This window comes from Gopherus flavomarginatus, chromosome 1 (genome assembly GCF_025201925.1).
Source record: "Gopherus flavomarginatus isolate rGopFla2 chromosome 1, rGopFla2.mat.asm, whole genome shotgun sequence".
Lineage (NCBI taxonomy): Eukaryota > Metazoa > Chordata > Testudines > Testudinidae > Gopherus > Gopherus flavomarginatus.
Window position 1 is genome coordinate 154,893,168 of NC_066617.1, and position 21,855 is coordinate 154,915,022.

The 21,855-nt window shown below is 46.2% G+C and overlaps 1 protein-coding gene across 4 annotated transcripts in view; it reads right to left on the reverse strand.

Moving 5' to 3' along the window:
- Positions 1-16,525: 16,525 nt before the first annotated feature.
- Positions 16,526-21,855, reverse strand: part of CASR (calcium sensing receptor) — a 176,631-nt gene continuing 171,301 nt past the window's right edge. For all 4 annotated transcript variants that reach the window (XM_050921147.1, XM_050921116.1, XM_050921136.1 and 1 more), the window contains one exon: positions 16,526-18,568. In XM_050921147.1, coding sequence (XP_050777104.1) covers positions 17,124-18,568 — 1,445 coding nt within the window. In that variant the 3' untranslated portion in view covers positions 16,526-17,123. The remainder of the gene's footprint in view (positions 18,569-21,855) is intronic.

The window sequence follows — 21,855 nt, forward strand, 5'->3', positions numbered from 1 at the left end:
CTGGTGCCTAGCGCTGAAGGGGCAGGGCTGGGCCAGTCTGGGGCACTAGAAGTGGCTCCAGGCAGGGGCGTGGGCAGAACTCCTCTCTCATGATCACAGCCCTGAAGTGGGTCAGTGCGGCAGAGAAACAGCTGGTCCTTTGGCATTAACCCTGCGTTCAGGGCAGGTGCAAGGCTATTTTGTGCCCTAGATGAAATGTCCACCTTGTGCTCCCTCCCCTCCATCGTTTATTAAAAACGTTCAAAAATGAATACTGCATAATGTGACATTGTTCATTGGAATTAATACACGTTGGGCTTGAACATTTATTAATTTAATTATTTAGTCTGCATATCTAATGAAAATGAATAACCTGACAGTGCTGACACTGTTATTGTTTTCACTTTGCACAACATAGCATGGATCTTAAACCACATACATTATACACAATACACTGTCACAGAGTAACATGTTAGAATTTAGAATTTATTTTTCCACAGGGAAGGGAAGCAGACTGAGTTGAGTCAGTGGGGTATCGGGTTTGGTGGGAAGAGAAGCAGACCGAGTCAGTGGGGTATCAGGTTTGGTGGGGAAGGGAAGCAGACTGGGTTTGGTCACTGGGGGGTTGGGTTTGGCTGGGGAGTCCAAGGGGAGCAGACTGGGTTTGGTCACTGGGAGGATTGGGTTTGGCTGGGGAGAGGAAGGGAAGCAGGTTGGATTCAGTCAGTGATAGTTTGTGTTTGGCCAGGAGGAGAAGGAAGCAGACTGGGTTGAGGTCAGTGGGGGATTGGGTTTGTCTGGGGAGCAGAAGGGAAGCAGACCAGGTTGAGTCAGTGGGGTACCGGGTTAAGTAGGGAAGGGAAGCAGGCTGGATTTGGTCACTGGGAGGATTGGGTTGGCTGGGGCATGCAAGGGGAGCAGACCGGGTTGGGTGTGGAGAGGGGGCGGCAGGCAGGGTAGGATTCAGAGTCACAAGGTGAAATGGGCACTATCCTCTCCAGTCCCTGGCATGCAGCAGCAGCGGACCAAGTGCACTTGCAACAGGGCAATGGGAGCATGTGGCCTGCTTTGCCTTCATGAGTCCATCCTGCTCTCGCTTCAGCAGAGGGGTCTGGGGGGCAAGCAGGACTGTGAAGGCAGAGAATGCGCGGCCCTCATGCCAAAGCAGGGTCGGGAGGGTAGAAAGCTGGGGTGCAGGAAGGTGGGTTAAAGCAGCTTAGCTGCCCCTCCATGCAAGAGAGCCCACAGAGCTGCCAGCCGTGGACTCCCTCCCTTCTCTCCCTATGGAGCAGATCCTCTGCCCTGGAAAACCTGCAGCCCATTCTCCGAGGAGCATGCCATGTGCAAGCCGCCCCGCTTGCACCACACTGACAGCCCAGCTCAGCCTCAGTCTTACACTTGCCGCTGCAAGCTGCTCCACTCTCCTTCTGGCTGCTGCTGTGCTATCTACAAGACAGAGGAGCTAGTACTGTAATAATGTGCCTACCAACACAGCAATCTGTACAATTATCGATTCACAATCAAAGGACTTTGCTGGCTTTCTAAATGGCAGGAGCTGGAGAGTACTTCATTGGGAGTGTGGTTCTTATCACACACGTCCTCCCTGTAGTCTGCGATCTAGTCAAAGGACTTCCCTAACCACTAGCTTTCTAAATGGCAGCAGTCGGAGAGCAATTCATTGGGAGCGTGATTCTTATCTACATCCTCCCTACAGTCTGCAATCTCCAGCCTGCATCTTGATTGCTGTCTGGTCCTATTTTTAGGCACTGCTTTTCAGCGCCCCACATATCTCAGTGCCCTAGGCGGTCGCCTAGTTTGCCTAGTGCTTGCACTGGCCCTGCCTACATTTAACTTACTTGTATATAAAAATGTGTATGCAGGTGAGGCGCACACTTTAAGATCTCTTTCCATTCTACTAACCTTGTGCTGCAGGAGAAGGGGAGACCAGCTACTTGTGCTGGGGTCTCTGTATTGTTGCCAACTTCTGGAAAAGTTTTGCAAGGGACAATTGGCAAAATATGCTGGGTTTCTGGGGTCACTGGAAGTTTTGTGTACATTATGAAGAGGTTTAAGATTCACAAACTTTATAAACATTAACTATTTAATGGCTGCAAGTCCTCTGAGGTGTTATGTCCATTTTACAGATGGGGACACTGAGGCTCAATTAGAGTATCGTTGACATTTTCAAACTTGGGTGTATAAAATTATACACCCATCCATCGAAGTTGACCTGATTTTCAGATGTGCTGAGCACTTTATCAGGATTTAAAAGCCTAAATTTAGGGACCCAGGTTTGAAGAGTCTGGCTAGTAGATGTTCACCCCATCATGTGACAAATATACCCTATTAATCTTTGTCACCTGGGCCAGGTGATTGGAGCCACGCAATATAAAAAGCAGTCTCTTACCCAACCAACCACCTGAGAGCAAACCCTTCACACGCACACACAGTTTTAACATTTACAATTAAATGCAATTGTTAAATTACAACCTGTTTTCTTTAAATTTAGTTTACGAATTTTTAAGGTGACAACTACATGGTGAGATTGAAAGGGCATTTTTGATCTAGAGAAACACAAGGAGGTAGACTCCCATCAAATTTCTAAAGCAGGGTAATTATTTTAATATTCTGTAACACAAAGAACAGTTTTTTTCACATGTGGAAGAAAATTTCTGGCAATTTTCTCCTTGGCAAATTTCAGCCCTTGCCAATTTCACTAGCCAAAGTTACAGGGAAGCTAACCACAGTGCTTAGAATGGGAAGCTGGCAGCAGAATTATCTGTGGAGACACTGTGGTCTCTCTGTCACGCCCGGCTCCAGGCACCAGCAAAACAAGCAGGTGCTTGGGGTGGCATTCTGGCGCTGGCCATCATAGGTGCCGACCGGGGCATAGGGAAAAAGTGCCTCCGTCGCCCCAACTCGCAGCCCCAGCTCGCCTCCGCCAGCTCCCCTGAGCGCCCAGCTGCCACTTCTCTTCTCCCCCCTCCGTCCCAGGCTTGCTGTGCGTGAGACAGCTGTTTTGAGTAGCAAGTCTGGGAGGGAGGAGAAGCCGAGTGGGGTGCTCGGGGAGGCGGTGGCAGTGGAGCGGAGGTGAGCTGGAGTGGGGAATGGTTCCTCTACCCCTTGTTACTTCCTGCGCCCCACCACCCTAGCTCACCTCCGCCTTGCCTGCACCCCTGAAGCTGCCGCTGCTCCGCTTCTCTGCCCTCCCTTGCCTGAGAGGGAGTGGGGAGAAGCGGAGCAGTGGCACATCGGGGGGAGCAGGTGGAGCGGAGGTGAGCTAGGGTGGGAGGTCGTGGGGGCCCCCAGGAAGCAATGGAGAGGGAAATGCTGCACACTCGGGGGAGGAGGCGGGGCTGGGGATTTGGGGAAGGAGTGGAGTTGGTGAGGGACCGAGGGGCATGAAAAACAAGGCAGGGAGATGGCCAACATTTTTTTTGTTTGGGGCAGCAAAAATCCTAGAGCCGGCCCTGCTCTCTGTAATGCATGTTCATAAAACTGAAAGAGACTATAGAGCAGGTTTGTTTGTGTGCTATGTTCTTGCTTGATTGAAGTTTATAGAGTGGTCTGTTTTGGGGGCCATGTGATGAGTTAGGCTAGGCTGAGAGTTTACTATCTAGCTTGCCGTCCTCTGATCCCTAATCCCTTCAGGATCCTTGACAAGGGGGAGGCACTAACTCAGGGAATACAGAAGTTTTTAAAAAGTGACCAGAACAGCAACAAACAGGAGTTCTGCGGGTGAGTTTAGAGAGGGAGCATAAGATATACCTAACAAACATTGATTGAATTTAGGCGATAACCTTCCAAATATAGACCCCCCCCCACCACAGGAGTAAAAAGAATGCAGGCAGACATTCAGCAGCAGAGTGGGGGCTATCCATTTTATTGCAGTGAATTCAGCATGTATTCTTGAGAGCAGAGTGACTGAACTGGAGGAGCTAAGAGAGACACATGAAGGAGATTTTCAGAGAGACAATAGAGCAGTCCTACCCCTAGTCTGGCAGTCTCTTTGCTGTTAAGGAGGATGAAAGTTTCAGGGAAGAACATTAAACTGGAGTGGAGGGAAATGATCCCATAGTTGGGACCCTCCTTCCAGATGATGTCATGGTATCATCTTGCTCTGAGAATACCCCTCTGAGGGAGGGAACCCCAGTTATTAGGAAGAGGCAGGTAATAGCAGTGGGGGATTGTATTATTAGAAATATAGACAGTTGGGTTTGTGATGACCAGGAGAACTGTGTGGTCAATTGCCTGGCAGGTGCAAAGGTTACAGATCTTGTGAGATATTTAGACAGACTTATTTGCAATGCTGGGGACAAGCAAGTGCTCATGATACATGTAGGTACTAATAACATAGGGAAGGGTAGGAGAAATGTCCTGGAGGCCAAATTTAGGCTGCTAAGTAAGAGCTTAAAGTACGGGACCTCCATGGTATTGGTAACAGTCTCTGAAATGCTTCTAGTTCCACCCCCGAGGCCAGTCAGACAGGCAAAACTGCAGGGTCTCAATGCGTGGATGAGACGATGGTGTTGGAAGGAGGGATTTAGCTTTATTAAGGACTGGGAACCCTCTGGCAAAGGAGGAGCCTGTACAGAAAGAATGGGCTCCACCTAAACCAAAACACAACCAGACTGCTGGCATGTAAAATTAACAAGATCATAGAGGACTTTTTAAACTCGGGGCTCGGGGAAAGCTGACAGGAGTGAAGGAGCATATGGTTTGGACAGAGACCAAATAAGTGTGTATTTATTAAAGGTGATAAGCTGTATTCTAGTAAAGAGCAGAGGATAGAAGTTGATAAAGTACATGTAGGAACTGAAGAGAAACAGGTCAAGTGAAAAAGTTCTATTCAAATATATCCTATGAAGACAAACAACTAAATATTGACAAATGTTGTAAATACTTGTACACAAAAGCTAGAAGTCTAAATACCAAGATGGGTGAACTTGAGTGAGAGTTATTAAATGAGGATGTTGATATAATAGGCAAAACAAACTTGGCGGAACAATGATAATCAATGAGACATAGTAATACAAGGGTACAAAATATATAGGAATGACAGAGAAGGTTGAGCTGGTTGGAGAGGGGCACTATAGCTGAAAGAAAGCATAGAGTCAACTATAATAAAACTCTTAAATAAACCAAACTGTGCTAGACAATCTGTAGGGATAGAAATTCCATGCTCAAATCATAACTGTATACCAGAAGAAATATACTACCGACCAGCTGTCTGTGATGGTGATTGTGAAATTCTCAGGGAGATTAGAGAGGCTACAAAAACCCAATAATAATGAGGAATTTCAGGTATCTCCCTATTGACTGGGTACAAGTCACCTCAGAATGGGATGCAGAGATAAAGTTTCTAGACACCAAAACTTTCTAGACTGCTTCTTGGAGCAGCAAGTCTTGGAATCCACAAGGGAAGATTTCTTGATTTAGTCCTAAGTGGAGCTCAGGATCTGGTCCAAGAGGTGAATAAAGCTGAACAGCTCAGTAACAGAGATCATAATTTAATTAGATGTAACATTTTTTGGGGGGTGGGGGGAAATACCAAAGGAATCCACCACAGTAGCATTTAACTTAAAAAAAGGGAACTACACAAAAATGAGGAAGTTAGTTAAATGGAAATTAAAAGGAACAGTCATAAAAGCTTCATGGAAACTATTTGAAAACACTACAATAAAGGCTCAAACTAAATGTATAGCTCAAATAAAAAAAATCAGTAATGAGTTCCAAAAAAATGCCACCATGGCTAAACAGCAGAGTAAAAGAGACGGTTAGAGGCAAAAAGGCATCCTTTAAAAATTGGAAGTCAAATCTTACTGAGAAAAATAGAAAGGATCATAACCTCCGGCAAGTCAAAGTGCAAAAGTATAATTAGGTAGGCCAAAAAATAATTTGAAAAGCAACTAGCAAAAGACACAAAAACTAACAGCAATTTTTTTTAGAGTATAGCAGAAGCAGGAAACCTGCCAAACAATCAGTGAGGTCACTGGATGATCATGGTGCTAAAGAAGAGCTCAAAGAAGACAAGACCATTGCAGAGAAGCTAAATGAATTTTTTGCAGAGAATCACTGCAGACGATGTGAGCGAGCTTCCCATCCCTGAGCCATTCTTGTTAGGTGATAAATCTGAGGAACTGTCCCAGATGGAGGTGTCAATAAGAGGAGGTTTTGGAACAAATTGATAAATTGAACAGCAGTAAGTCACCAGGACTAGATGGTACACCTCTACCCTGCTACAACGCGACCCAATATAACATGGGTTCGCATATAGCGCGGTAGCAGCGGGACTCTGGCGGCGCTTTAAAGGGTCCGGGGCTCTGGCTGCTGTGGAGAGCCCCAGGCCATTTAAATCACCGCTGGAGCCCTGCCGCCGCTACCCCGGGGCTGTGGCAGTATGGTTCCACCAACGATTTAAAGGGCCTGGGGATCCCCGCAGCAGCTGGAGCCCAGAGCTCTTTAAATCATCTCTGGAGCTCTGCCACCCCTACCCCAATATAACGGGGTTTGAGCTACAACACGGTAGGGATTTTTGGCTCCCCACAACCGTGTTATACTGGGGTAGAGGTGTATTCACTAATTCTGAAGGAACTCAAATATGAAATTGCAGAACTACAAACTGGTATGTAACCTACAACTTAAATCAGCCTCTGTACCAGATGGCTGGAGGATAGCTAATGAAATGCCATTTTTTAAAAAAAGTCTCCAAAAGTGATCCTGGCAATTGCAGACCAGTAAACCTAGCTTTAGTACCAGGCAAATAGGTTGAAACTATAGTAAAGAACAGAATTATCAGACACATAGATGAGCATTATATGTTGGGGAAGAGTCAACATGCCTTGTGTAAAAGGAAATCATGCCTTAACACACTATTATAAATCTTTGTGTGTGTCAACAAGCATGTCGATAAGAGAGATCCAGTGGATATAGTGCACATGGACTTTTAGAAAACCTTTGACAGTGCCCCACACCAAAGGCTCTCAGGGAGAGTAGGGAATCATGACATAAGAGGGAAGGTCCTTTCATGGACCAGTAACTGGTTAAAAGATTGGAAACAAAGGATAGAAATAAATAAGCACTTTTCACTGTACTGAACCTGTGCTGTTCAACATATTCATAAATGATCTAGGAAAGGGTGATAAACATTGAGGTGACAATGTTTACACATGATACAGAATTACTCTGGATAGTTAAGTCCAAAGCTGACTGGGAAGAGTTACAAAGGGATCTCATAAAGCTGGGTGACTGGGCAGCAAAATGGCAGATGAAATTCAATGTTGATAAATGCAAAGTAATACATATTGGAAAAAATAATCCCAACTATACATATAAACTGATGGGATCTAAATTAGCGGTTACCACTCAAGAAAGAGATCTTGGGGTCATTGTGAACAACTTGAAAACATCTGCTCAGTGTGCAATGACAATCAAAAAAGATAACAGAATATTAGGAACCATCAGGGAAGGGCTAGCTAAAACAGAAAATATCATAATGCCCTGGTATAAATCCATGGTACACCCACACTTTGAATACTGCATGCAGTTTTGGTTGCACCATCTCAAAAAAGATGTATTAGAATTGGAGAAGGTACAGAGAAGGGCAATAAAAATATTAGGGGTATAGAACAGCTTCCATACAAGGAGAGATTAAAAAGGCTGGGATTATTTAGTTTAGAAAAGAGACGATTGAGGGGAGATATGATGGAGGTCTATAATATCAAGAAAAGTATAGAGAAAATGATTAGGGAAGTGTTTTTTACCCCTTCACATAACACAGGAATCAGGGGTCCCCAATGAAATTAATAGGCAGCAGGTTTAAAACAAACATAAGGAAGTACTTCTTTACACAATGCACAGTGAACCCGTGGAGCTCATTGCCAGGGGATGTTGTGAAGGCTAAAAGTATAACTGGGTTAAAAAAGGTACGTTCCTGGAGGACAGATCCCTAAGTAGCTATTAGCCAAAATAGTCAGGGACTCCACCTCGTGCCCTGGATGTCCCTGAACCTCTGATGGCCATAATCTGGGAATGGAGGCTGGGGGTAAATTACTCAATAATTTTAATTCATTCCCTCTGAAGCATCTGACACTGTTCACTGTCAGAAGACAGGATGCTGGTCTGGATGGTCCATTAGACTGAGCCAGTATTGTTCTGATCCTTTACAGGGCCTCCACCCTCACTTAAAATGTCTCCTCATTCCCCATTCTGAATTTCCTAACTCCTATGCACTTTAAATAAATCATGTCAGTTCCCTTACTTAATTTTGTAATAACCTAACGTTTATACTGGGATTTATGAACCAATTGGCCCTTCCGCTTATTGGGGAGGGGGTGGAGGGGAGATAGTAACTCTACTCCGGAGAGACTCCTACTTGAAATGTAGAATGTGGGGAAGAGTCTCACTTGTGTGGCACCATCCATCTCCTTCCTGAGAACCCACAGATACCACTTTGCTGGGGCTCTGTGCAGAAGGGGCTTTGCGGGGTCAGGATAGAGGGGACAGTGGATCAGACTAGTTGCTTTCCTTGGAACCATTCCCAGCACACCAGCCAGATTTCTGTGGAATTCCAATATGAACTTAATATTCTCTCTGGGTCTCCACAGATTGACCCTACAAATTGCAGCAGGGCTGTAGCAGGAGTTAATAGGCAACAGGTTTAAAACAAACAAGAGGAAGTGTTTCTTCACACAATGCTCAGTCAACTAGTGGAACTCTTTGCCAGAAGATGTTGTGAAGGCTAGGACTATAACAGGGTTCAAAAAAGAACTAGATAAATTCATGGAGGATAGTTCCATCAATGGCTATTAGCCCGGATGGGCAGGGATGGTGTCCGCAACCTCTGTTTGCCAGAGGCTTGGAATGAACTACAGGGAATGGATCACTTGATGATTACCTGTTCTGTTCATTCCCTATGGGGCATCTGGCATTGGCCACTGTCAGAAGACAGGATATTTGGCTAGATGGACCTTTGGTCTGACCAGTATGGCCGTTCTTATGCTGTCAGGGAGCCATCTAGAGGGGCAGTCATTCATGTGGACAGCTCTGGCCACCATGGTGGATCTTTTGCTTGTATGTTTGGCAAAAGGACACTGCTGGGTGTCCAAGTTGTTTTAAGTTTTAGTATTCTGTGTGTGCTGCAAGGTGTTTTTAGACACAGGTCCAATCAAAGCTTCCTCCCCTCTTGGGGTTGTCAGGTGGAGAGCTCATGGTTTTGGCTGGTGAAAGACGACTTGAATGGCAATCCCCTTTATGACATGGGTCCTTTTCCTTAGGACTTCTATTGCACCAAAACTGCACCTATTATACACGTCAAACTAGATCAGTGTTGCTAGTGAAGGTGCACAAGGACAGAAACCAGCTTGACTCTCAGACCACAGGATGATATGTAGTGGTGACAATTAGAATCACCCCTTCACCCATTTCTTTATCTGCAAACTGAATACATTTGATCTGGAGTCACTGGTGACCCAACAAATATGGGGCCTCATGATAATAAAGTCACTTTTCATAGTAGAACTGCAGTTTATGTAGATATAAACTATTTTAACCTCCCCCAAACTTGGAAATAAACATGAACTTTATCCATTGAAAGATAAATCCACTCCAGGGCTGACCCACAACATTTTGGCACTGGAGGTGGGGAGTTCAAATGACGCTCCCATGTCCCCTTGCTTGGGCCAGAACTTTGAAAGGTCTCAATTCTGCCTTCTTCCTGTTCTACTCCTCTCATGGTACTGCTCTGCTACCTACTCTAGTAAAGGAGAACTAACAACTTAAAATGTCTTGTTCAAAAATTTTAAGTAACACTAAACTTTCAAACGCCTGAACAGCAAAATTTAACTTTTCTTCTCTGCATAGTAAACAGTGGCATTTTTATCTGTTTGAATAATCAAAGTGGTGCTTTCTGTGTCTTCTTGGTTGCAAAGATTTGAACTGCTTCCTGAAGGTCCACAGTCTGGGCCAGCTCATGCTCTGCTGAGATGGTTGCAAGGCCAACCAGCCTCTGCTGTGTCATTGTGGAGCGTAGATGTGTTTTTTATTAACTTCAGCTTGGAGAAGCTGCGTTCTCCACTGGCAACTGTTATAGGAAGTGTTAGAAGTATGCGCAGAGCAACAAAAGCATTTGGAAAGAGGGTGGTCATCTTATTTGTGCACATATATTCCAGAACAGCCTTTGGAGGCGATCCTGCTGAAATGTATCTTGAAAGGGCTTTCAGTTCGTCACCTAATCACTCGCATCAATATAGCGCATGTCATCATGTGTCAACATTGTCTCTAGTGCCCTGCATTGCTGGTGTAGGTCTTCTTCAGGCATGAGTGGCAAGTTTGTAGAAATTTTGGTGGTGCCCAGAACCCACCTCCACAACTCCGCCCCCACCTGCCTAAGGCTCTGGGAGGGGACTTGGGGGAGGAGGTCTAGGGTGCAGATCCTGGGCTGGGGATTAGAGTGCAGGAGGGATGCACGGTGCAGGCTTTGGGATGAAGTTTGGGTGCTGGGTGCAGGCTCCGGGCTGGGGCAGGGGATGGGTGTTCAGAAGGGGGTGAGGGGTGCAGGCTTTGGGACGGAGTTTGGGTGCAGGCTCTGGGCTGGGGTTGGGGGCATAGTAAGGGGTGAGAGGTGCAGCCTCTGGGAAGGAGTTTGGGGGTGGGAAGGAGTGTATGAGAAGAGGAGGGGGTGCACCCTCTGGGAGGGAGTTTGAGGATAGGAGAGAGTGCAGGGCTGAGGGCTGTGGGGCTGAGGATGAGGGATTCATGATGCAAGAGGGGTCTCAGTGCTGGGGCTGAGGATTAGGGTGTGGGGGGATGAGGGCTCTGGCTGGTGCTGAGGGGTTCACAATGCAGGAGGGGGCTCAGGGCAGAGGGTTGGGGTGTGGGGTGAGGGCTGTGGGGCTGAGGATGAGGGGTTCATGATGTGGGGGGGCTCAGGGCTGGGGCAGAGGATTAGGGGGCGAGGGGATGAGGGTTCTGGCTGGGGCTGGGGGATGAGGGGTTCATAATGCAGGAGGGGGCTCAGGGCTAGGGCAGAGGGTTGAGGTGTGGGGTGAGGGCTGTGGAGCTGAGGATGAGGGGTTCATGCTGCTGGGGGGCTCAGGGTTGGGGCAGAGGATCAGGGTGCAGAGGGATGAGGGTTGGGGCTGAGGATGAGAGGTTCATGCTGCGGGGGGGCTCAGGGCTGGGACAGAGGATTAGGGTGCAAGGGGATGAGGGCTCTGGCTGAGGCTGAGGATTAGGGTGCGGGGGGATGAGGGCTCTGGCTGGGGCTGAGGATTAGGGTGCAGGGGATGAGGGGTTCATGATGCGGGGATGCTCAGGGCTGGGGCTGAGGATTAGGGTGCGGGGGGATGAGGGCTGTGGCTGAGGATGAGGATTAGGGTGCGGGGGGATGAGGGCTCTGGCTGAGGATGAGGATTTGGGACTTTGAAGAGGCTCAGGGCTAGTGCAGGGTAAGGGCAGCCTGCCTTGCCATTAGTGTAAGGCAGGCACTAGGACCCTGGGGCAGCAGACAGCAGTTCTGCCGGGAATTGCTCTGCTCCGCAGGCAGGGGAGAAGCGTGCGCTGGTTTTTGTCAGGCAGGGACCCAGCGAGGAGGGGGGAGTGGCAGGTGAGGGCTGGGACCTGCTCCAGGCAGGGATGCAGCGGGGGGGGAGGCCCCGGGGCTGGGGCTCGATCCAGGCAGGGCCAGGGGAGAGACCCAGCTCCAAATATTGCTGAAGCAGGGCACCCGGCCCTGAATATTCCTGGAGCCTGAGCACTGCAAATGTATATAACCCGCCACCTATGTCTTCAGGTATAGTGAGGAGTTTTGGAATATGATACAACATCCCAAATATACTGCTGTGTTCCTTGAGCTGCATGAAACATTCTTCAACTGACTGTATTGCACAATCTAGCACCTGGTTAAATAATTCAACTTTGAATTGTTGTTTGGGGTCTCTTATGGGATTATCAAAATGTCTTCTTCGGTGACTCTTGCATTTTTGAATGGGTGGGAAAATAACTTCAATGTGAAGTTCCTCTGCCAACATCTGTGCACTCTTCAGAACGTTTTGAAATCCCTCATCTCACCAGTAAGACTGTAGGTTTGACTTTGCTTTGTCCAGTTGTTCCATTGCTTCAGATATATCAAGGTCAACACCTTGGAGTCTCTTACTTACAACATTTATTTCAAACAGTATGTCATGCCACAACTGAAATTTGAAGTTATGTGTGTTTCTGGTGATTCCATTTCCCTCTGCCACTGTTCTCCTACAAACAGTTCCTGTCATAGCATTATCCTCCATAATGGCAACTATGGCATCATTTATCTTCCCAATTTGGTGTTTGATAGGCTTTATCGCCACCACTCAACTTTCCCATCTTGTGGCACTCATTGGTTTCAGTGTCAGAGAGGATGTTCCCAGATGCTGTTTCAAAATTTGCATCGATGAGTTGATGCAGAGAAAACTACATAGATACTTTGAATCACATTAAAAAATTCAGCAGCCTCACTAGAAGCTGATGCTGCATCACTGACCACCAAGTTCAATGAATGAGAACTGCATGGGACAAAACAAGCTTGAGGGTTTAACTCTCTGATCCGTGTCTGCACTCCTCTGTTCTTTCCTCTCATGTTGGCACCATTATTGTAGCCCTGACCTCTCATGTCAGCTATCGCAATTCCCGTATCTTCCAGCTTTTTAAGAAGCACATTTGTCATACCAGCTCCTGTAGTATCATCAGTGTCAACAAATTCTAGAAAATGATCTCTGACAGTCACCATTGCAGGGACATTTTCACTAGGTTCTGTTGTTGTTACAAAACACAGCATTCAAGTCATTTATTTCGTATGGCCGATGTCAGGTGTGCAGTCCAGAATAATAGAATAATATCTTGCTGACGGCCACAATCTTCTGTTTGACTCTGTGATCTCATTTTGAATTGTTTTTCCAAGGTAGTGGTGTGTGTGCATTTCCTGGCTGGTGACTCTTTTTAGATGCTCCTGGAGTACAGCATCAAACTCAGCCATCAGCTCCACAGTTTTAAGGAAGTTTAATTTCCATTGCTTGGCACATACAGCTGATCTGAAGTGCCACGCAGTGCTAGGTTTTGGGTAGCAAGCATTCTCACAATGGCAATGAGCCTTTTCAGAACATTTTGCCAGTAAAGAGACTCTGATGCAATCTTCTCTTGATGCTGATCATCTATGGTGGTCTTTAACCTTAGTCTCATCTCAAGCTCTTTCCATCTATGGAATGCTCTCTGGTGATTTGCTGCTTTCTCATGGCATGCCAGATTTCTAGCCAGATTTTCCAGTCCTTTGTTCCTGCAGAATCCAATGAGGCTGGAACATTAAACTGGAAGAATTTGCAACAAAAACAGTATGCAGCATTCTGGGTTTTTGAGTACATAAGCCATGGCCTCTCCACTTTGTCACCATTGGGGATTTCACGCCAGTAATGTGTTGGATGGAAACTTCTATTTTTATTATCTTTGGGGAATATGAAGTGTTTCACTTGCTGTGGCCCATGCAGTGCAAGGAAGTCCCTCAGGCTACTGCTCAAGTGGGTCCACAGTTCTGGATCATCTAGACTTAAGGAACTAAACTCAGCAGCCGCTGTTTCTTGTGCCTCCACCACACTCCTTTCTGATCTACACTTTTCTTTAGGAATGTGCATGGTTACATCCATTTGAGATGGAGATATGGATGCTGCAGTAGCTGTCAGGTCACCTACACTCTGACTAACTGGAAGATCAGGCAACTCCTCACCACTCACATCCTCACTAGGGCCAGAAGGCTCACCATGAACATTTGTGTCTATGTATCTCAGGAGAGCTCCCTTCTGCTTAGATAGAAAAGCTTCCTTTGCTTTCTTTCTTTTTCTGAATGCTACCCCAGAGGGGCGTTTTCTTCTTTCACTCATGACTGCTGTTCTGTGCCAGCTATAGTGGCTCACAACACTCAATTGAAGGGGACAAATAAGCAGGCTGGTAACAGGGTCTGAGTGAGGGTCTTAAGATATCAGCATCTTAAGGGCCTAACTGGCTCCTACTACTTCAGTTGACTGCCTGTGCTCCTCAAGTGGGTTTAGGGACGCAGCAGGAAACAGGAAACTCCGTGAAAAGCAGGTGTTAATCAGTCCAGGATCCTGTGGGTTCTAGAGAGGTACATAAGAGGCTCCTCCTCCTCTCTCTCCCTGCAGCTTCTGCTCCTTTCTGTTATTCCCTCTCACCTTTTCTCCTGCCTGTCTCTTATGTCTCTTGTGCCCTCCTTCCTCCAGCACAGCACTCCACCATCTCTGTGCATCTAGAGCTGAGAGAATACATATGCACCAGCAGAAGGCGCCTCCTCACAGTTTGGCACCTGAGGTGGCTGCGTCAGTTCGCCTCATGGTAAGGCCAGCCCTGATCCACTCCGTTCAGCCTATGTAAATGATGAGTATTGACAGAAGGAAGCCATAAGTTACTTTCCAGCTCTCATCTGTGCAATGGCCATGAACACGTGTGTTTGTTTTCCTGTTTATACTTTAATTTTAGTCATTGAATGCACCTGTGCATTGGCTGGTGACTCTGGTAGTTTGTAAAGTCTGCAGAAGTGATTCTGCCAGGTGAGTCACATTTATGTTTACTATTTCGCAGATGATCTATTGAACCAAGACATAAATCTTTTGGAAACTATTCTCAGGGTTAGGCTAGAATCCTATATGTCTTATTCTTTAGCTACTCCTGCCATCTAGTGGCCATTTTCTTTCACTCAGTTAAAGCCAAAGACTAAGATTTTCAAAATTGGGTGCCTGAAATTGGGCTCCTAAATCCGTATTTAAGCACCTATATATGTAGCCTGATTTTTAGTAGTGCTGAGTACCTTTGGCTTCAGTGGCAGAGCCTACTTTTAAAATTGTTCCGCAGTGTGTATTTTTAAGTGTTCTCCCTGCTGTTTAATTGTTTTTATCAAATGTCATTTTAATATGTTGATCACTTAATTAATTTGCTGCTGTTTTTCTACATATAATCATAAGCTCTGCCTGTCACAGGTGTAGGCACACACAGCAATGAAAAGGTTAATTAATCCCTATCCTGAAAAGGTGTCTCTTCAAGTTCAGACTATCCTTGTGTTCTCCACAATATTCCTCCTCAGCTTGTTTTACAGATAGTAAAACAAGCCCTTATATGGCAATATCACCTGGAAGGTTTATTTTTCTTGCCCTGGCCAAAAAAAAACCCCTCAAAACAAAAAACAAACAAACAAAAAATGACAACCTAACAACAACAATAGTAACAAAAGAATAATGAGGTTTTAACCAAGGCATTTCACAGACTTTTGTTTGTCTCTGCTCAAGGTAAGTCTAAGGCCAGTCTACTCTGCTGCAGTGATCGAGAGCATTTTATAGTATTTTGAGAGAAGATTATAATCGATTCACATAGGCTGATAACTGTTACACACAGGGAGCTAAATTAGCTTTAACTCAAGATTGGATGTTTTTCTAGAAGATGTGCTCTAGGAACTATTTTGGCGAAGTTCTAGGGATGGTGTTATGCAGGAGGTCAGACTAGGTGATCACAGTGGTCCCTTATGGCCTTGGAATCTATTGCCCTGATGTACCCCATTGTCTTCAGTGTGGCTGTACAGGTGCATTATTTCTCTGATCCATCCACATGCCACATTTTCACATCAGTGAGTTCATTTAAAACATCCTCAAAGTGGGTGAGAGAGGAGTGGGCACATATTATCAAAATTGGAGGCACTTGGGTCAACCTTGAGAAGGCCACTGAAGAGTATCTTTAAAGGTCTCTTCTGCTCCCCTCTCAACCCTTAAAGCTTCTCTTTCAGATAAAGGAGATATGTCCTGTACCATATACGCCTTCAAGATGGACCAGGATTGAAAAGCTTGCTCTGGCTCACCTACCCTATAACCCCCCATTCCCACCCCAAAGCCAAGCTGCTCCAAAATATTCAGTTGACTATATTACCTCTGTGCATGACACAAAACCTAAAAAATCACAGTTAATCATAGATTATTAGGATTGGAAGGGACCTCCAGAGATCATCTAGTCCAACCCCCTGTGTATGCATTTCCCCATGCTGTATCCAGCCACCTGTCTATGTGTGCCTCTCTAATACTCATTTTTCCTTTGGCTACACCCAAACATATCCACTTCTTGGGGACAGTTTCCCCATCTTGACACATGTGCGTGAGAGAGAAATTAATATAGCAAAACACAACATAGGCTGTGATGTGAATGTTTAGCCATGCATGTCATATCGGACATTATAGCAAAGACTCTTCATTAACCATATAACTACTAGGAACATAATCAGTCATTGACACATCTTACTGAGCTCTCACAACATTCTCCCTTGGGTGGCAAACTCTCCTCCCTCTCCACCAAAATAGGCAGCCTGGGGATGACAACATATCAATGGGAACAAACCAACAGGCCACTAGTAACTCGATCTAATGCACTGATGTCTATGAAGAATATTGTCCAGCATTCACTACTGCTCACACTGGCAGCAACGGGAAGCAGGGGTTGGAACATCTTATATAAATAGCAGGGAACACCGTCTGTCATATTAAATACGTTACATGTTCAGACTGTTGGCTGTACAAAGCATTCAGAATATTTATATATTTATTTGTTTTATTTTTAAAGGACTCCTTTCCCCAGGTCAAACTGGAAGTCCTGTTTTAGTAAAGCGGAGTCCTTTCCTTGGTTTAACACGATCAGAGATCTCACATGTAGGATACAGAGGGCCTATTATACACAATGGGGAAGAGGGGTATTATACATCAGTGTAAAAGCAGAGTAAAATGAAATTGCCTAAATGCCTATAGCCAGCTGAGCTGCACTCTAGCAGGCAAGATCGACAACGGCAAGGCAGTAGGCACAGTTTTACTAAAACCCAGCTGGAGAAAATTTTCACTTGTCCTTTCAAGATGTCCTGATCCCGATTTCTTTAAAACAAACACAATGGGTCCCTAGATGTAGCCTTCTGATAGTCAGTCCTCCTGTGTGTCCTTTGGAGGTTAGGGTCTTTGCTTGTACTAACAATAAGGTGTGGTGGCTACATCTCAGATGTGTCTTTGGTGTCTTTCCCAAAGAAGAAAGCAGGTGAGATAGTTTCTCTGGAGAACTGTGGTGGATTTTATCATTTTTGTTTGTCAAAAATGTATTGTGTTCTCTATGATGGACCCACCTCCACTACCTATAAAATTCTGCGAATTTGCTGATGGCAGAGGAGGCTCTTCAGGGCTTTGCACCTCTTGTTTGGTTTCTCCCACTCCTGACTCCTGTAAGCTTGACTCTTGTCTTGAAGGTGCCTGGAAACCAGGCTCTACACCTAGGGGTTCGCTGTTCTGTAGGGGAAGCAGGGCCTTGTGCCGCGTCAGGCTGTCATCATTGTTTTGGACATCTAGGGAGTTCCTGTGTTTGACATTCTTGTTGGCCACAGAGTTCTTCTGGGGCTCCTCAAAGCTCAATGACAGGGTGACAGTCCCACTGCCAAAGCTGACTTTTTGCTTGCATCCACGCTTCTGCTGCTGCTGCTCCGTGGAGGTAGGCAGAGGACAGGGGTCTTCATGGTTGCTCTTGCTACTCGTGGAGGATGATGGGGTAGAGCCCGTGGAACCACCTAAACTGTTAGACCTTTTGCGTGACACGTTGCTACGTCTCAGTGTGGCTCTGGCTGCAACTTTGAAGGCATGTGCAGCTGTACTGCAGCGCACTTCCTCAATGGTGTTGCGGGAAGGCTTAAAGAGGATGATGTAGACTTTGTTGAAGAAGATGCAAGCCAACTGCCCAAAGCTGGCTGCCAGGATGGCAATCACCTCCACAGCTGAGACAAACTTGCCATAGGTACTGGCATAGGCGGGTATGAAGGATATCCAAACAATGAAGAAGATCAGCATGCTGAAGGTGATGAACTTGGCTTCATTGAAGTTCTCTGGCAGCTTCCGAGATTTGAAAGCGAAGAAGAAGCAGATGGCAGCCAGGAGGCAGGTGTAACCAATCAGGAATCCCAGAGCCATCAGGGAGCCCTCATGGCAGGTGAGGAAGATGATCTCATCCTCCAGCTCATGGTTCCGGTAGCTGGAAGGGGGAGCTGTGTAGAGCCAGATCACACAGATGATGATCTGCACAAAAGTACACAAGAAGACCAGAAGGAACTGCAGGTTGAGGCCCCACCATTTGCGATGGAGGCTTGTAGGGATCTTGGCTTCAAAAACCAGCAAGACGCGATTGGTCTTTACCAGGATGCAGGAGATGCAGAGGACAAAGCTGATACCAAAGGCTGGTTGCCGCAAACGGCAAGTCCAATCCTGGGGCTGGCCAATGAAGAATAGTGAGCTGGAGAAACAGCACAGCAGGGAGAACAGTAGGAGGTAGGACAACTCCCGGTTTGTGGCCTTGACAATGGGTGTATTGCGGAATTTGGTGAAGACCCCCAGAACAAAAGAAGTCAGGAAAATTCCCAGCACAGCAAAGAGAGTAAGAGCTATTCCAAAGGGCTCTGTCCAGGACAGGAACTCTATCTGCTTGGGGATGCAGGATGTGTGGTTTTCGTTGGACCAGAAATCCTCGGTGCACTTCTTACAAGCACTCGCATCTGCAAAATAAATAACACTGGATGAACAAGTTTGTTAGACTAGAGGGCCACCCAAAATAAAATGGGGCAATGTTTAGCTCCCTTCATCTTAAATGCAGAAGTGCTTCCTTTAAGAGATTACAGGTTCTAGCATATAATGCTCTGAATCAAGAAGGAACATTTGCATGATGGGACCTGTAGCCTCTCAGGAGCCATAGATCTGTATTAAAGATGAAGGCCATTTATGAGCCACACAATAAAGTTCTGGGGCTGCACTCTGGCTTTTCAGACCAATTCCTTGGGAGAATTTTAGAATGTTTAAGTACTGCTCTCTACTTCTTGCAGTCTTTATTTATCTATCTACCTCGCATACCTACTTCCTCCATCATCATGGTGGTACCTGAGTCCTTCTGGATGACTTGATAACAAATGATGAAAATCAAAAGAATATGCTAGCTTCTTTAGCTGCACTAGGATCCCACTTCATATCCTAGGAAGGTAAATCTTGGATGCATTTAAACTGTTCGTTTTAAGCAGACCATCAATGCCCTTGATTCCCCCCTCACTTGAGAATGGCAGGGAAAGGGAACCCTGACTAGCTGATGTCTTCTTTATGTTGTTCTAATCATGCACAACACAACACCCCACAAAAACATACAGAAGAGAAATTGGGATGTCCACCAGGTGCGTCCAGCCCTTTCAGTATGCGCCTGTGCAAAACACATGGAGTGTAGGTGTGTGATTATGTCTCCTTCTAATGGCTGGCACTTCACTCAAAGGGGGCTTGTGGTTTTGGTGCTGAAGATCTCTGTGGATGGCCTGTGGTGGGATGTAATGTTCATTATAAGTTTAGAACCTACACCTCAGCCATCAGCACTACAGTGCTATGAGCAGACAAAGCATTCTGAGTACTGATCTGCAAATAACTCTATCAACTGTCCCACACCCTTTTGTTTTCAGAGCTTTTTATCTGAATACCGATTACAGCCACAACACATGGCTCTTAAACTGGAACGAGGCATTTGACTGATATTAATAATACACCCAGTAATGCTCCGTTAATGAGGGCAGAATATTCTGAACTCTCTGGAAAAGATGTGACATCATGGGCCGTGGCGTGCCCAAAGGACTCTTCTATGGTCATTGTTGGAGAAAGTTATTCTTTAAATCTGCTTAAAAATAACAATAGCCATTAAAATACTGAAAAACAATAAATGAATAAATTAAATAAACCAGCGTTCTTCAGAATCTGTTAACAAATGCTCCTCTGTGATATCTCTCTCCTAATGTTTAGTTGGTCTTTTGTAAATTGTTCATGGGAGAAAATGTGAATAGAGGAAAAAGACCACTGTTACTATAGAACAGAACATGTAATTTAGGTATTTCATTAACATTAATTCAGTCAAAAGTATAGTAATTATTATACACTATTTTATAGCCTTTTCATCTCACTGGCCTTTGCAAACTGTACACTACTTCACACACCACTGAAATGCAGCCACCTATCAGAACCTGGGACCATGGGGTTTCTGAGTGCTGACACTTCCACATCGCCATTGGAAGCTGAGGCAGGTTTCTGCTGGAGAACCCTAGCTAGACACTGCAGGAAGTACCTCCTAGCAGCACCTGAGTGGCAGCCCCCTGAATCCCTCTAATTGGCTCTTGCTGGTATATAAACCAAGAAGCCATCATGGAGAGCTGTTTGAGAAATGACACAAACAGCCTACTTGCTTCTGCTCCAGACCTTGCCTTGCTTCTGACCCTGGTTCATTTCCAACTCAGTTGTTTGTAACCTGGTGCCTGACCCTGATTTCTTGGTATCCTGACTCGGCTTGAGCCTGACTCTGCTTCTCATCTCGACTGCAACTTGGTAACTGAACAGTGCACACAGGCCACCCACAGCCCAGCTCAGACCCCTTTGGTTCCCCACTCCATCCAACCGCTCCATAGATAATGGAAGGGGCAGGTTGCCCTCCGACCGCAGCTTCCTGAAGGACTGGGACTTTCAGGACCAAGTCATCTGCCTGCAGGCAGAGAACCTCATGCTGCAGGCCCAAATGAGGTAGCTCACTGCCGAAGCACAGAGCCTATGTGAGCAGCTGGCACACTCACAGGGAGAAGCAGCTACACTATGGGCCTGAAACGGCTCCCACAGTGCCACTGCCTGAATGGCTTGGTGGGGACTGCCAGAAATTCTGGGGGTTGCTGAACCAATGCAGGCTGCTCCTCCTGCTCTGTCCCAGTACATACCCCACCAACCAAACAAAGGTGGGGCTAGTAGTCATCCTTCTTACCAGAAAAGTGCTCGCTTGGACGTCCCCATTGGAGCAGAACAGCCTAGTGCTCTCAAACTGTGATGCCTTCCAGAAAGCCTTCTCGACATTTTTTGAGGACTCACATTGGATCTGCTCCACAGAGGCTGCCCTCTGGAAGCTTGGCCAGGGGAAAGGGCTGGTCATCTCCTATGCTGCACATTTCCAATGGCTTGCGGCTGATGTCAAGTGGAATGGAGCAGCCCAACTATACGAAGTCTGTAGGAGACTCAGTGAGATGTAAAAGATGAGCTAGCTCGCATTGAAAGCCCCACTTGCCTAGAGGTCTTTCTTGATCTTGCCCTGTGCATTGACTCTCAGTTGCATAAGGGGAGGGAAGAAAGCAGGGGAGCCTAATGTTCCCATGCAAGATGGTTACTTGCCCTGTGCAGTAACTGAGGTTCTTCGAGTTGTGTGTCGCCACGGTAGGTGCGACAGCACCCTGTGCCTAGGATCAGAAATCTTCACCAGCAGTGCCCATCGGACCGCACATGTGCCCTTTCCCTCTCTCCTGCTGTGTGCGGGATGTGTACATATAGTGCTGTGCAGTCCGATCGCTTCCAGTTCCTTCTCTGCCACAGAGTTTATGTCTTCGGCTCCGAAGCAGAGGGGAGGAAGGCAGGTAGTAGAGCACCCATAAGGACACACATCTCAAAGAACCTCCATTACTGCACAGGGTGAGTAACAACTTCTTTGAGTGATGTCCCTATGGGTGCTCCACTGGAGGTGACTAGAAAGTAGTGCCCCTTGTTGGAAGGCTGGGGCTTTGAAGTGACATGTAGTGCTGAGGAGAGGACAGCATCTCCGAGGAGAGCATCCATTGCCTAATAGCATAGTGCCGGGTGAAAATGTCTGTCAATGCCCATATGGCTGCCTTATAAATGCCATCAGTGGGGACATTATTAAGAATGGCAAATGTGTGGAATGTGTTCTGATTGAGGAAGAAATTTGTATATCGTGGAGTCTGTAAGATATACGTATACACTGGGAGATCCA